Consider the following 16257-nt stretch of genomic DNA (forward strand, 5'->3'; position numbering starts at 1 on the left):
GGCGCGCCGGGGGCCGCTTGCCCAGTCGGGCGCGAGAGCCATGGAGACGCTGAGGGAGTCTGTGCTGCACTTGGCCTTGCAGATGTCGACCTACAAGCGGGCCACGCTGGACGAGGAGGACCTGGTGGACTCGCTCTCCGAGGGCGACGTGTACCCCAACGGCCTGCAGGTAGGAGCCCGCGCTCCCCGGACCCTCGCCGCGCCGCGGCTCCCGGCCCCAGGCTCTGCCCGGGCATGCGCGCTGGCGCTGCCCCGCCCCCTGTCCTGCCAGCCCCAGAGGGGACATGCCAGCCCCGCAGCTCTAACCTGCCCCTGCCTGCACTTCCCGTCCCCAAATCCTCCTGGCCACCTGCTAATGGGGCTGCAGCTCTGGTAACAGAGTCCAAGCACCCCTGGCCTATTTCCATTTTCACTAAAGACAATCCTTGGGAGCCAAGGGACAAACAGGGTCACAGAACCTATTACCGGCAGGGTCTAAAACCGCACGAGTTTTAGCCAGGGAAGCCTGCGTCCCTGGATCCCACTGCCTAAGTCGCGGGCACGCTGGGAGAGGTAGTCACCCTATCTGGTAGGCATTACCCCTTCTTTCCCCTGGATATTTGAATTTCCGAGGGAGAACAACCCAACCTTCTCCCTTTCTCTCGTGCCCCTGTCCAGCCTATTCCGGAAGCCCTGTTCCTCCCCTCCGCAGGGTCTACCCCTGTATGCGACAAGGAGAGAGGCCTCACCTTCCCTCCCCGGGCAGAACAGCAAGTGGGGCCTGCCCCGGGACTGTTCTGCCAGGACCTCAGCCCAGGGGGAGCTCAGACCCAGACAGTAGGGTGGGAGTGAGTAGAAAACGTCCAGGACTCCCAACGTGGCCCTGCAAATCAGCATAAAGGAGCCAGGACACCCCAGTCCAGGGGACTTCTGCCAGGCAGATCAAGGGAGGCATTGGGAGTCAGAGGAACTCTTTCAAGGGCAAGCTTAGGGTGAAGGATGCCCCACTGCCAGACCAGCTCCACTCAGGCTCCTTAGAAGCTGGAACTGACACTAGTAAAGGGAACTAGCATTGAGTTCCTCCTCCAGGCCAGTTGACCTTGGGAGATTTGAACTCATGATCCAAGTGCTCTCCCCTGTGGGCTGAGGCACCTACATCCCTCGTCACACTTAGGCTTCAGGACCACACTCAAGAACTACGGGGACTGCGTTTCCCACTTCCCCACTTAGAGATCGGCAAACTGAGGCTGAGAGGAGCCTCTCACCTTGCCACAGAGCTGGAAATCTAGGGGTGGCAAGTCAAACCCAGTCTGTCCAGAACCTCCTCGCTTCTTTAGAGGCCAAATCCAGCAGGAAATTAGATTTCTGTGGCAGAACTTCTCCCAAAAATCAAAAAAGAATCTAATCAGCAATCCTTTTCAGTCTCCTCTTCCACAGAAGGTTCTAAATATATCAGCATGGAACATTTCAGAATCCAAAAACAAAATAATACCCTGAATTGTTATCATCGTAGCAGCAGCCCACTTGGGTAGGGCCTTTTTCGGGTCAAGTTTATTCATCCGTGTGAGGCTGCCTGGATGGAAGAGAGGAGGGAGCCCAGTCTCTGAAGCGAGGGACCTGGGTTTGAATTCTGACTTCTTCATGCCCTTGGGTGAACTGCTTTTATTTCTTTTAGCTGCCATTCTCAGAGAAAGTGGATGTAATGCAGATTTCTGGGCCGGCTAGGATTTTTGGTGTTTCATGGCCTGCGAGGTGAGGCGGACATGGCCATGTTCCAGACGGTGAAAGTGAGGTACAGGCAGCAGTCGGAGCATCGCCATGGTCCCACTGCTGTTGTGGGGGTTGGAGTTCAGTGTTGGTGTCCACACGCCAGGCCACCCAGCGGGTACATTTTCCACTCCTCATTCAGGAAAAGACAAGGTTGCCCAAGGATCTGAGGCATCTCTGTGGGTAGCAGCTTGGCTGGCTTGGAACCTCCACAACTTCCCCAAAGGCACAACCAGTGTTTTCCTGAGTCAGGACCCTGTCCACCTCAGTTCACAAGGCAGTTTCCCATTAGTTTAATGTTTTCAATCACTGGTGTGTTTTTGTTTTCTGTCTTTCCATATGAAAGCTTTACATGCTCATTTCTGAAAAAAAAGTGAGTCAAGTATTAAAAAGGATTTAAAAAGCCTTTTCTACCTACTAATCACAGATAATGGCTTCCAGTGTCGGGTTTCACAGCTGTATGTGCATATTTTTAAGCATAGTTGAGCTCGCTCTAAATATACAATGTCACATACTGCTTTTTTCCTTCAGTGCCACTAAAGCATTTTTATGTTGTTAAAAACTTCCAAAACATGCTGTCATTAAACATTATGACACCTCCTGGTACCAATATATAATAATATATTTAGTCAATTCAAAAGAGCTGGTCACTAGGCCCAGTTGCTATCACACCATTTCTTATCATAACTTTTCAAATTATTGTATTTCCTATGGGCTGATTGCTAGAAACATAACTGCTCACTTAATTTTAGACTTTTTAGAAATGGTCCGTCATCCCCAAATCTCCCAAATCTCAAATCTTTCTCAATGGGCAGCTATGAAAATAAGATATTTGATTTCCAAGATGTTTTCAATCACTGGTGTGTTTTTGTTTTCTGTCTTTCCATATGAAAGCCTTACATGTTCATTTCTGGAAAAAAGTGAGTCAAGTATTAAAAAGGATTTAAAAAGCCTTTTCAACCTACTAGAAATCAACCTACTAGAAATCCATGATTTCTAGGCAGTCCAAAAGTTATCAACACCAATAACTAATACACGAAAATGTCCATTTTTCCAACAAATTGGCCACATTTATCACTGGGCGTGCTGACAAATGTTGAATTTAACTGGAGCAGAGTTCTACCTCTACCTCTTCTGAATGGGATTTTCTATTCCGTTATCTCACATTTTAGGCACAAATCACTTGCAGTCCACTAGAATGAGTCGTTGTGGACCAAAAACAGAATTCCAAGCCGACCAGCCCTCACTTGGTGTCCCAGCTCTGTCTCTCTCGGGCTGTGAGACCTCCAAGCAGTTCACACAGCTTTCTTTGTGAAATGGGATTAATACCATTAACTCACCTCTCAAGTGCGGGCAGAGAGCCAAATGAAGCAGTGCCGGTGAAAGCATTTTGTCTAGTGCTTAGAAATGCATTTGGTGGTTACCAGGACTATCAGAGAAACTCACTAGGCCTCCTATCTCAGTGAGACCTTGCAGAAGAGCTTCTCTTCTGCAGCTTCTGCTAAGGCCCCAGGCCCAAACACACTTCGCTTCTGTGGCTTGAAGGGAAGTAGTCCAGATTACACGTGCAGCTTAACCTGGAGAACAGACGGCCACAGTTGTCTACCAAAACCTTTGGAAACTCGTCGATTACTTCTAAAAGTCTAGGGCTTTTGTTTTGTTTGTTTTTAAGGAAAGACACTGAGATTTTAAATTCTTAGTAGCAGGGTTTGTTTTTACTTTTTTCCACTATACACAGGTCCGTCTTTCATGGGGTTTTTCAGGGAGAGGTCCACTGAGTACTTTAAAAAGTACTTTTTAAAGACCAGAAGGGGGACCAGCAGGTGGCATAATGGTTAGGGTGCTGGAATCCCACATACCCAACTGCGGTTTGAGTCCTGAACCTGATGGCTTAAAAACCATGCTGGATGCATGTGCATGCATGTCCAAAATCCCAGAAAGAGAATGGAGGAGAAGGAATTGCAGCATGGCCATCCCCCCACCCAAGGGGTAATTTCTCACTTTCTCTCTCTAGCAAGTTCACCCACCCTATGCCAAAAAAACAAAAAAACAAAACAAAACAAAACAAAAAAAAACTTTAAGAAAAATAAAAGAAGGGAAGAAGAGCAGGAGGATTTTAGACTCCGCCCACTTGTTAGAGCTTTGTCCTCTTGGCCTTGAGGTTCTGGAATCAGAGGTGGTCACACCTGGGCCCTCCCCCAGCTTCCTTATTTTACAGATGGGAGGTGAGGCCCAGAGACTACCCAGTGACACAGCAAGGTCTTGGCCGCTTCTGCTTTCTCAGCTCTGCCCCCTTTCTCCCTGTGTGCGTGAGCTGCAGGGAGCGGGGCATGCGTTCTGGGAGGTAAAGGAAGCTTGGAGAGCTTCTTCTAGATACCAGGCTTTGATTCTGGTAAGAGGAGAAGAGTCCCCTCCTATTTGGGGATGGGGGGGGGGTCTTCAGAAAGTTCGTGGAAAATGTGTATTATTGAAAAACTGAGTGGATTTCGAAAATTTTTACACCAAAATAAATGTGTACTTTAATTCTATTTTTTAAATGAACTATTTGACGTCTCCCATACTTTAAACCGTTGCTAGTCATTTGAATAAAGGCGTGGAGGCAGGGTGGCAGGGCTCAGAGTTAGGAGAACAAGAGGATGTTACAGTTCTACTCTCGGCTAACCCCGATGGCCTCACCCGGAAGTCCACCTCATGGAAACTTTACTGGAAGAAACTTCCCCAAACTGACACCCTTGCAGAGGCAGGATGCCTATCAGGGCTGAGCTGTCACGGTCTACCTGCTCTGAAAGGCTGGCCCACCAGCAGGCGGCCTGGACCCCCACCAGCCCTCATGGGTAGCGGGGCTTGAGCTGCAGGGCACAGCCTTGGCCAGAGGACTCCTGGTGGCTGCTTCATGCAGCCCAGGTCACTGGGGGACCTGCTGGTGGTTCGGGAGGAGCCTCCACCTTCCCGCCCAAGTGGACTCTGCAACCCAGGCTTTGCCTGCTCCCCACCCTTCTGCTGCGGCTTCTCTCCTGGGCCCCAGGCACCTGTGCCTCATTCTCACCTGCAGAACTTGTTCTTGCTGTAAGCCCAGGTGAGCGCATACTCACTTCTGTAACCAAATATTTATCCCTGATTCGGCTTTGTTCCCTTGGCTGTGGAAACCCTGGGAACTCCTGGGCTGGACAGCTTGGTCTCTTTCTCTGGCCCTGTCTCCTGTGTGTGTGTCTCTCTCCTCTCTTCCTACCCCTTTTGAGGCTCCTCTCTCTCGCTCCCACCCCCATCTCAGTCTGCCCTGCACGAAGATTAAGCCTGCCACAGCAGCCTCTGCAGCACTTCTCAACGCCATCTCCCGGCTGGCTCTCCTCTTTGGCTCATGGCCACTTCCCAGTCACCTCTCCCAAAGTGGATCAGGCTGCTTGCCACTAATCCTCCAAGTCCCTGCAGACAGTCTCCTCTGACTGGCCTGTCCCCATTCCCAAAGGGAAGTGCCGCCTATGACCTTCCCTCCTGGCGTCCCTTCCCAGACCCTGTGAGGGCAGCAGGTCGGTGTGATGGGGCTCAGAGAGAAGGGGCCCAGCCCTAGGAAGCAGAGTGTTCTGTGGCTCACAGCCCGACCCTTTGGTGCGCCCAGGAACTGGCCAGCCTCCCTGGGAGAGGCCTCTCCATCCTGGCCCAGTACCTCCAGGAGCCTTCTCCCCATTCCTTCTGCCCTCAGAGACAGGCTTGTCTGGAAACCAAGCGGTCCTTAGCCTGGCAGTCTGAGTCGAACAAAGAACATGACAAAGATTAAAAATTCTGTTTTCAAATTCTGTTTGCCATTCTTTCCTAGAACTATGAATTTTTAATTCAATTTTGGCGTAATCCTAATCTAATTTTGCAGTGAACACCATGCTTAGAGTCAACAGTTGGCTTGACATCAAACAATGAGGTTCAGCTCCTAGGGAGGGTAGCGTGGTCTGACTGGATACGACTGCCAAGTCCAGAGAGAGGGATGTCTCAGGTTCTCTCCCCTACTCCCCACTTCCTGTGCTTCTTCTGAAATCAACACTCGTACCTGCCCCTAGGGATGTTGTGAAGAGAGAATTGCACCCTTGGGAACCAGCAGTTAGCATAATGGCTATGTCACTGGACTCCCGTGTAGTCAACTACAGTTTGAGTCCCAGACCCGGTGGCTTAAACTCATGCCAGGCGCGTGGGCACCCAAGAGCCAGAGAGGAGAATGGAGGAGAAGGGATTGCAGCGTGGCCATCCCCCTTGGGGAGTGATTTCTCGCTTTCTGTCTCTCTGTCTCTCTGGCGAGGACACGTGCCCTATAGCAAAAACCTTGCCAAAAAAAGAGAGAGAGAATTACACCCTTTAGTCACAAAGTGGAATGAACTGCAGTGCCGGACACAGAGTAAGCGCTCATATTTTTAGCTGCTGTTATTAGTACTGCTTTTCCTTCGCTCCTTCTGTGTCCCCGTCCTTTATTTCTTCCTTTCCTGGCAGATGCTCTTGCTCCTTGCCCCCGGCCATCACCTCAGTCCCCACCCAACAGCACTTCCCTGTCCAGATCATGTGAGGCGCTCCTGCTTCCCCGAGCCTGCCGGCTGTGTCCTCTGGCTTCTTAAAGCCAGCAGCAGACAGAGAGGTGCCCCCTAAACCGACGTCTCACTGCCTGTCTGCACCCTGCAAAGCCCCGAGGAGCCGTGATTGGAGCGGGAGCTGGAGGAGGAGGGCCAGGTAACCCGGGGCAGGGCAAGCAATATGTGGGCTGTCCCCAAGCCAGGCAGCACCTGCTTCATGTCTTCCGGCCCCGGCTCCGTGAGTACCAGTGCCCCCGTAAAGGTGTGAGATCCGTGATGGCTCTGAAGTAGCGCTCCAGGAACTTTCAAGTGCTGTGTCCCTGTCAGCGTCGTCCCAGGCCATCCTCCCTGTGCCAGGCCCTCGCAGCCTGAAGCTTTAACTAAGGAGAGTAGCACGACCAGAGGTCTTTGTGTCTCTCATTAAAAAAAAAAAAAGAATTCTTAAGGAATTTCAACTGGCAACATCCCTGCCTCTCCCCAGCCCATCTGCTTCAGTGTCTGAGTCCCTGGACCTCCACAGAATTGTCCCCGAGCCTCCAGCTCCTTTTCTCAGCTCTAGAACTCAGTTTTTATCCCATGAACTTTTCATGGAATAACTTGTGACCTCTCCCCTTCTCTGCTGCAGAAGTGCCCAGTCATTTCCTGCCCAGAACATGGGTGATGACCATGTAGCCTCCCAGCGTCCCTCCCTAAGTGACCTGCCTGAGATCCCAGGGCACCAACATGTGGCGCCATCAGACCTATGCCCTGGCTCTGGCCTGGGCTGGTCTGGGTCTCCTCATCTCCCCAACAGCTCCCCTTCTCTGCCTGCTCGGGGGGCTCTCTATTCCTGTGCCTGCTCCTCACCAAGCCTCGCCCTCTGCACTTTGCCCTTTCCAAACCTGATTGTGTCACTGCAGCCCTCTGGAGGCTGTCCTTGCTATTTAATCTGGCATGTAGTACCCTTCCCCTTCCCCATTCACCTGGCCAGCTCAACTATTCTTCAAGACCCAGCCCAGACATCACCTCCTCCAGGAAGCCTTCTCTGACTGAACTGCCCACCCCAGTCCATTTTCTCATCTGCCTCCGTGCTGGGCTGTGAGAAGCTGAAAGTGGGGGTGTCTGTCTTCCCTTCCATATTTCCAACATGACCCTGAGCCTGTTCCCAGCTGTCTGTGCATAGAGGCAATTGTCACCAAACTGAGCCCCACCTTTGAGGTACCCGTCCGGCCCTGTGGCCTTGGCTTTTTCAAGAGGCACCTCTTGGGACAGAAGGCCACCCCGAGCTGGCCTCGGGTATGAGGGCCTGGGCTGAGGGCTCCAAGTGCCGCTGGCTGCTGTGTCCCTCCTCTGGCCAGGGGGCCCCACCACACCCGCTGCTTCCCCTCATTGTGCCTCCTTCCTGTTTAGCCAGACCGTGAGGCTGGGGACACTTTTCCTCCCTTTGAGGACCTGCTTGAATGCAGTTCTTTTCCCAGCATCTCCCTCAACATCGCCTAAGACCCAGTTTCTGTCCCACCGGTGGGCTCTAGAATCCACCGGGGGTTCCAAACCCCAGCTCTCCCCTGTGCGCTGAGAGGTGAGGGTCCCACTCCTCGGGACCTTGGCTTCCTCTTTTGTAAAGAGGAATGAACAAATCTGGACACTCCGTGGGGTGGTGAGGGTCTGGTGAGCTGAGAACGTCCCTGCGTCTGGAAGGTGGGAGCCAAGACCGTGCCGTCCTGGTCCCTGGCCCTGTCCCGGGAGCTCCGAGGAGAGCCAAGGAGAGCCGGTCCGGAAGCTCCCTGGATGCCTGCAAGTGCAAACATCCTGTTCTTTTTTGAACTCCTTACTGGAGAAACAGGGAAAAGCTGTCGTTTTTTCCTTCTACCCATATCTGGTAACACAAAACACACAAGCCCAGCTGGATTGAGCTACTTGACTTTCTGAGGTTTGGAAGCAAATCCTAGCGGCTGAGCAGGGTGGTGGTTCTTTTCCTGGATTAGGACTGATTCCTTGAGAACCAGACCACCCCTGAGACAAGACCACTGGCCCTGATGCCACCTCAGGGCCTGGACCTGCGGCGGAGCCCCTTCCTCCTGGGGAGGAGGTGGCCAGGGCTTACCTCCACCCCGCCCCTCCTGCCTCCTTCCCTCCAGGTGAACTTCCGCAGCCCCCGGAGCGGCCAGAGCTGCTGGGCTGCACGGACCCAGGTGGAGAAGCGGCTGGTGGTGCTGGTGGCACTTCTGGTGGCAGGACTGGTGGCCTGTTTGGCAGCACTGGGCATCCAGTATCGGACAAGTAGGTGTCTCTGCGTTACGGGGCGGTCTCAACTCACAGCTCTCCTGGCTCTGTCCGGTGTGCAGGTGGGGGGCTTCCCTGCTTGGGCCAGGGCCAGCCTCCACGACCCAGGGCGGAGCTGGCCTAGACGGTCCAGGGTGCTGAGACAGCAAGACCTTGGAGCTGGGAGGTGTGGGTGGTGTAAAGGTTTTGGAGTAAGGACATCCTGACCCAGGAACTTATCAGCCATGTGACCTTGGATAAGTCACTTGGTCTCCCAGAGCCTGGCTCCTCTCTGCTCCAAATAGGGGAAACGGTACCCAGTTTGGGATGGTTCTGAGGATGAGAGGTAGCAAGTATCACATGCCTGGGGCCTTACAAGACTTCCTCACCGTGGTTCTGGGGACCATTAGCGTGCGGACAGGCCGGCACTCAGACACCGTCTGTGGTCCCTGGTTCTGATAAGATAGCAGCGATGGCTTCTGCTTACCCAGTGCTTTCTGGGTGCTAAACACCCCCTGTCTGCATCACAGTGGTAGTCTCGTTTCCTCCTCACAGCAGCCCGGTGAGGTGTGGCTCCCCTTCCATATTAGGAAACTGAGGCACCGAGGCTGCGTGACTTGCCCCAGGTGGATGGCTGGGCAGTGGTGGGGACTGAGTGGAAAAGCTGGAATTTACCCAGAGCCCAGGCCCTGTGCCCCCTTGTAACCAGGGTGCACTCCAGAGTAGATCAGGACCCCAGAAACGCGGTCCTTCTGCGACCCCGTTGCCTTTGCACAGCTCTGTGAGTGCGTTGACCCACCCTGGCTTGCCCGGCGATGTGACCGGGCCCCTCTCTGACCTGCTCTCAGGGCCTGTGGCTGGTCGGCTGTGTCCAGCCCAGTGGATGGAGCCAAGTAGCTCCCGCAGAGCCACTGCTCGGGAAGCCAGCACAGCAGCACTGGAAGGGCAGATCCCAGCTGACAAGGGTGGGCAGGTCAGCCCCTTCAGGACCTCTCACCACCCGGGCCTCAACAGTCAGCTTTCTGATGGCAGGTGGTCCACCTGATCAGGCCTCTGGGGCCTTTGCTCAGGTTTCCACCCATCAGTGTGGTCACTCACACAAGTAGGGAGACTATGACCCTTTGCAGGGCCTGGGAGTGTCCACCCCAGGCTGTGGTGACCTTGTCCATGGTGGAGTTGCCAACCTGCAGATGTGATTGTGCTAGACTAGGATGGGAGCTGAGGGGCCTGGAGAGAGGGCAGGGGCTTCACTAAGTCACCCTCGCCTCCCTCCAGTGCAGTTACGTACTCACTCATTCATTGATCATCCCACAAACGTTTACTGAGTGCTTACTCTGTGTCAGACACTGGGCCAAGTACTGTGTGATACTTAAATACTTGTTTGAGGGACCAGCACTTAGCGTAATGGCTATGTCACTGGACTCCCACGTAGCCAACCGCGGTTCGAGTCCCAGACCCAGTGGCTTAAACTGACGTCAGGCATGTGTGTGTGTGCGCCCAAGATCCCGAGAGGAGAATGGAGGAGATGGGATTGCGGCGTGGCCATCCCCCCTGGGGGGTGATTTCTCGCTTTCTGTCTCTCTGTCTGTCTGTCTGGCGAGCACACGCGCCCTATAGCAAAAACCTCTCAAAAAAAGAAAGAAAGAAAGAAAGAAAGAAAGAAAGAAAGAAAGAAAGAAAGAAAGAAAGAGAAAGAAACACTTGCTTGATTATTTAACTGGTGAATGGTTTGTGGATGTTTTACCAAATGTGCCTGGCCCAGCAGGTGCTTCATATGTGATTAGTTCATTACTAGTTTCCAGGCCTGGTGCCTGTGTTCCACAGTGCCCAAGTAGTGAAAGGAATGAACAAATGGGAACCAGCAGTTAGCGTAATGGCTATTTTGCTGGACTCCCACGTAGTTGACTGCAGTTCAAGTCCCGGACCTGGTGGCTTTAAAACTCACACTGGGCGCGTGTGCGTGCGTGCCCAAGATCCCAAGAGGAGAATGGAAGAGAACGGATTGTGACCTGGCCATCCCCTCTGGGGGGTGATTTCTTGCTTTTTATCTCTCTGTCTCTCTCTGTCTGGCGAGTGCACGTGTGCTATAGCAAAAACCTCTCCAAAAAAAAAATAATAATAATAATAAAGAATGAACAGATGACCGGATGAACGAGGAGGGTGACGTTGGGAGCAGCCTTTCTTTTCTGTATGTACGTGTGTGTGAGTGTGTCTGTGAGTGTGTACCTGTACCTGCTCCACCAGTGGGGTGCAGGCTGGTTGTCCTTGTCCTGCAACGGCCATCTTGCCTCATTCTGCATCAGCTTCCATGCAGAACTCCCTGCAGGGCAGTGTGGACCCTGGCCAGCCCTCATGCCCAGTTCATGGCCCAGGGCAAGGGGAGCAGTTCAGACTCAGCAGCTGGTGTTGCCCTAAGACTGCCCCTAGGAACTCCCAAGCTGTTTCTTTGCTAGAACCAGAAGGGCATCCCCAAGGACTGGCTCTTAGCCACCAGATCCAGAGCGTTCTACAGTGATTGCCCTAGTGGGGCCTACAGAAAGGGACCCTGCTTTTGCCTCTGTCCAGCCCTCTCCAGGCCTCAGATCGGTTTTCCCAGCCCAGGGAGGAAGGCCATCCCTCTTCCCCTGGGTAGAGATGGGCCAAAGATCAAGTGACCCCTGTACCACCTAGGATGGCAGAGGCCACCTGGATAGTCACCCTGTTCTCCAGCAGCAGGGGCTGGCACCAGCCACATCTGAGCACAGTCAAAGCAGACCCTCTGGGAAGTCCAAGAGACCCACCTCCAGGTCCCGTTTGGCACTTGCATGCGTCTTTACCTGGCTCCTGCACCCTCTTTTGGAAACAGTGGCAGCAGAGCAAACAATAGGGTCTCTCAGGAGATCTTTCAGGTGCTTTACACAGGGAGGCTGAGCACTGTCCAGACGCACGTCTGTAAAGGAGGTCTGAGCTGGTCCTGCCTTCTCAGCCGACTGCGCACGTTGCTCTACCTCCACTGTGACCGAGTGCTGGGCCAAGGCCTTGCAGTCACCCAGTCAGTCCTTTATCCAGCAGACGTGTATCCAACAGCTGCTCAGTGCCAAGTAGGATGCTGGGCAAAAGAAATGTAAAAGCAAGCCGGCAAGTAGTATGGTAGTTATGGGCGTTGGACTCCACATGGCTGACTGTGGTTCAAGTCCCGGGCCTGGCGGCTTGCTTTCTCACTTTCTCTCTCTCTTGGTCACTCTGTCCCTCAAGTTAAAATAAATAAGTGGATAAAGTTAAATCAAATAATTCTTAAAAATAAAAAAGAAAGGAACATAAAAGCAAGTAAAATCCTGGCCCCAGCTCTGAGCTTGTGTTCTGGTGGGGGAAACAGAGAAGCCATGATGTAACATGGTCTGTGGTGAGATGGCAGGTACCCAGGCATCCAAGGGCCCGGGACGGAAGAGGGGCCAAGAAGGTTTTCCTGAGACAGAGCCTTGGGTCAGGGGGGCCTGGAACCATTAATTCATTAATTAAGTATGTGTTAGGCACTTTCTGGGCCAGGAATAGTTAGTGAGAGATCTACAAAACATTAAATAATTAATCAGACAATTGTTGCTTAAGTACCACCTGGGAACCTGCCCCAGTGTCTAGCAGAGCAGGCACTTGGTGACAAACCCAAACCTCTGAGACTGTCTTCTGAAGACTGGTTTCTTTTCTTTCTTCCCTTTTTTTTAATTTGCCATAGGGCTCGTGTGCTCACCAGAGAGAGACAGGGGTAGGGTGTGGGGGAGAGAGGAGCGAGAGTGAGAAAGCTCTTCCCACAGGGAGGATGGCCTGCAGTCCGATCTCCTCCATTCTCCTCTCGGGATTTCAGGCAGGCACACACACGTGGCCAGTGTGTTTTACAAGCAGCTGGGTCTGGGACTAGAACCATCCAATTGGCCATGAAGGATCTACCTTAACCACCATACCAGCTGCTGGCCCAGGGGATTGGTTTCCTCCTCCTCCTCCTCTTCCTCCTCTTCTTTCTTCTTCTTCCTTTTCCTCTTCTTCTTCTTCCTCTTCATCTTCTTCTTCTTCCTCCTCTTCTTCTTCTTTCTTCTCATCCTCCTTCCTTCCTTTCCTTCTTTCTTTCTTTTTCTTTTTCTTTCTTTCTTCCTTTCTTTTCTTTTTTTTTAAGGCTGTTACCATAGGGTATGCATTCACTTGCTGGAGAGAGAGAGAGACTGAGAGAAAGTGAGAAATCACCCCCAAGGGAGGATGGCCACACGACAGTCCTTCTTCATTTTATTCTAGGATTTGGGGCACACATACACATGTGCCCGGCTTGATTTTCAGGCTACCAGGTGCAGGACTTGAACTGTAGTTGACCGTGTGGGAGTCCAGAACCTTAATCACCACACCACGTTCTGGTCCCATCTTTTGTTTTTAATCCCAAGTCATGGATAACTACAAAACCCTTCATCAGTTGACCAGCCTCTGTCTCTCTGTCTCTCTCTCTGACACACATACACACGAGGATTTCGAGCATCTCACTTCCTATGGATTCCTCCCTTACAACCTGTTTTCTGGGTGTTTCCAGCAGTCAAGATGTCGCCCAGGTTTACGTTCTGCATTTGGTGTATAAGAATAAATAGGTGTTCATTCCCCAGATATGAAGTTATACTGTAATAGTGAACTGGCTCTTTCAAACTATGTGGACAGCCTCTCCTCAACTCCCACCCCTCATAAAGATTCTGGTACATTCCTCTAGTTAGGGGTGGATTAAAATGATGTAATCTAGAGAGATTTTTTTAAATTATTTATTTATTTTAATTTGACCAGAGAGGAGCAGAGTGAGAGAGAGAGAGAGAAACGGGAAGTGAGAAAGCAAGCCACCAGGTCCAGGACTCGAACCATGGCTGGCCATGTGGGAGTGCCCTTAACCATCACACCACCTGCCAGCCAGAAAGCTCTTCCCACAGGGAGGATGGCCTGCAGTCCGATCTCCTCCATTCTCCTCTCGGGATTTCAGGCAGGCACACACACGTGGCCAGTGTGTTTTACAAGCAGCTGGGTCTGGGACTAGAACCATCCAATTGGCCATGAAGGATCTACCTTAACCACCATACCAGCTGCTGGCCCAGGGGATTGGTTTCCTCCTCCTCCTCCTCTTCCTCCTCTTCTTTCTTCTTCTTCCTTTTCCTCTTCTTCTTCTTCCTCTTCATCTTCTTCTTCTTCCTCCTCTTCTTCTTCTTTCTTCTCATCCTCCTTCCTTCCTTTCCTTCTTTCTTTCTTTTTCTTTTTCTTTCTTTCTTCCTTTCTTTTCTTTTTTTTTAAGGCTGTTACCATAGGGTATGCATTCACTTGCTGGAGAGAGAGAGAGACTGAGAGAAAGTGAGAAATCACCCCCAAGGGAGGATGGCCACACGACAGTCCTTCTTCATTTTATTCTAGGATTTGGGGCACACATACACATGTGCCCGGCTTGATTTTCAGGCTACCAGGTGCAGGACTTGAACTGTAGTTGACCGTGTGGGAGTCCAGAACCTTAATCACCACACCACGTTCTGGTCCCATCTTTTGTTTTTAATCCCAAGTCATGGATAACTACAAAACCCTTCATCAGTTGACCAGCCTCTGTCTCTCTGTCTCTCTCTCTGACACACATACACACGAGGATTTCGAGCATCTCACTTCCTATGGATTCCTCCCTTACAACCTGTTTTCTGGGTGTTTCCAGCAGTCAAGATGTCGCCCAGGTTTACGTTCTGCATTTGGTGTATAAGAATAAATAGGTGTTCATTCCCCAGATATGAAGTTATACTGTAATAGTGAACTGGCTCTTTCAAACTATGTGGACAGCCTCTCCTCAACTCCCACCCCTCATAAAGATTCTGGTACATTCCTCTAGTTAGGGGTGGATTAAAATGATGTAATCTAGAGAGATTTTTTTAAATTATTTATTTATTTTAATTTGACCAGAGAGGAGCAGAGTGAGAGAGAGAGAGAGAAACGGGAAGTGAGAAAGCAAGCCACCAGGTCCAGGACTCGAACCATGGCTGGCCATGTGGGAGTGCCCTTAACCATCACACCACCTGCCAGCCCAATCTAGAGAGATTTAGGATGGCACCATCCCTTCTACCATTTCCTTTCTCTATTTTCATACATAATGGCTTAATACTTTCTAATTGTTGTATAGTTATCTCAGAATAAAGTCACCCTGACTTTCCTGCTGTTGTGAGGCACCGTGGAGCCCCCTTGTCAGCCTGAAGGACACTGTGTTTGTCATCAGATGTTAATAAGCCACACTGCCACCCCGGCTGGCATTGGGTTTCTGGGTGAGGTGGAGACAGTCTTTTCTGCTCTCTAAACAATGGCCCAGGAACATCAGACCCTGAGACTCGTGGAAGCTGAGCCCCATGACCAGCCATGCAATTCTTTTCTTTCTTTCTTTTTAAGAATTATTGGGACTAGCAGTTGGCTATGTCACTGGATTCCCACGTGGTCAACCACGGTTTGAGTCCCAGAACTGGTGGCCTAAACTCACGCCGGGCATGTGTGCATGCATGCCCAAGATCCCTAGAGGAGAATGGAGGAGAAATGATTGTGGTGTGGCCATCCCTCCTCACTTTCTGTCTCTCTGTCTCTCTCTGTCTTTCTGGTAAGTGCACATACCCTATAGCAAAAACCTTTCCAAAAAAAATTATTAATTTAATTAATTAATTATTATTATTTTAATTTGCTATAGGGCATGTGCACTCACTAGAGAAAGAAAGAGAGAGGGAAAGTGAGAAAGCAAGTCTCCAGGTCCAGGACTCGACCCATGCATGGTTGGCCATCTGAGAGTCCAGCACTCTAACCACTACACCACCTGCTGGCCCCAAGAAATTATTTTATCATTGCTGTGAAGTTGGTCTTGCTGTTCTTCCTAATTTCAAGATGGAGAAACTGAGGTCTGGAGAGATGAGGTCCTTGAATGATGCCCCTCGGACGGAAGTAGGAAGCTTGAACCCAGGCCTAACGGTCTCCAGTCTGCCGTCCTTCAGTGCCTCCCTGTGTAGCGGGAAATCCAGCCTCTCCAGCTGGGCTACACTACTCTGAATAACCACCGAAGAGGTTGAAAGGGAGGAAAAGACAAAACGAAAAACATGCAGCCTCTGTGTTGCTGGGCCAGGACAGAGCGGGCGTCACACTCGGCTGTCCCACTCAGCTGATAACCTTGCGCACGTGCTCACTGGAGCCTCAGTTTCCTCTTCAATCGGGGCTGTCACTCTTGATCTGGTTTCTGCGAGTCAGGGTTAAATGGGATCCTGAATGTGTGTTAAATGTGTTGAGGAGCCACACTCAGTACAGAGTCCCTGCCATCGCCAGGTGGCTCGTGTCCACAGCCTGGGCCTGTGCTCGTCTGTCCTGCAGGGCTGGCTCATCTTGCTGCCTTAGCCACTAGAGAGGCCACCCTCTGCCGGATCCCTTGACCAGAGCTCATCGACCAACCTTGAGGCAGGCATTGCCAGAACCTTGTCTGGCAACCCAGTCTCTTAGGATGCTTTTGTTTAACTTGCTCCAGGGCATGTACATTCACCAGAGAGACAGAGAGGGAGAGAAGTGAGACAGCACCACCAGGGTGGGAGTGGCCGTGCCACAATCCCTTCTCCTCCATTCTCTCCTGATTTTGCCATGCACACACATGGCTTTTCTTTTTTTTCTTTTTTCTTTTTTTTTTCATTTTTCACCCAAGTTTATATATTTACAGCTTAAATATTTTACTATTTAT

General features: G+C 51.4%; 1 protein-coding gene across 3 annotated transcripts in view; it reads left to right on the top strand.

Moving 5' to 3' along the window:
• ECE1 (endothelin converting enzyme 1) overlaps positions 1–16257 on the top strand; it is an 80222-nt gene that overhangs the window by 3860 nt on the left and 60105 nt on the right. For 2 of the 3 annotated variants that reach the window (XM_027770587.1, XM_014586530.2), the window contains 2 exons: positions 83–169; positions 8414–8555. In XM_027770587.1, coding sequence (XP_027626388.1) covers positions 83–169; positions 8414–8555 — 229 coding nt within the window. Of the gene's footprint in view, positions 1–40; positions 170–8413; positions 8556–16257 lie in introns of those variants that run through there. The other variant, XM_006145180.3, reaches the window with a different exon arrangement.

The sequence above is a fragment of the Tupaia chinensis genome, unplaced genomic scaffold, assembly GCF_000334495.1.
Source record: "Tupaia chinensis unplaced genomic scaffold, TupChi_1.0 Scaffold000146_1, whole genome shotgun sequence".
In the NCBI taxonomy this organism is placed as follows: Eukaryota; Metazoa; Chordata; class Mammalia; order Scandentia; family Tupaiidae; genus Tupaia; species Tupaia belangeri.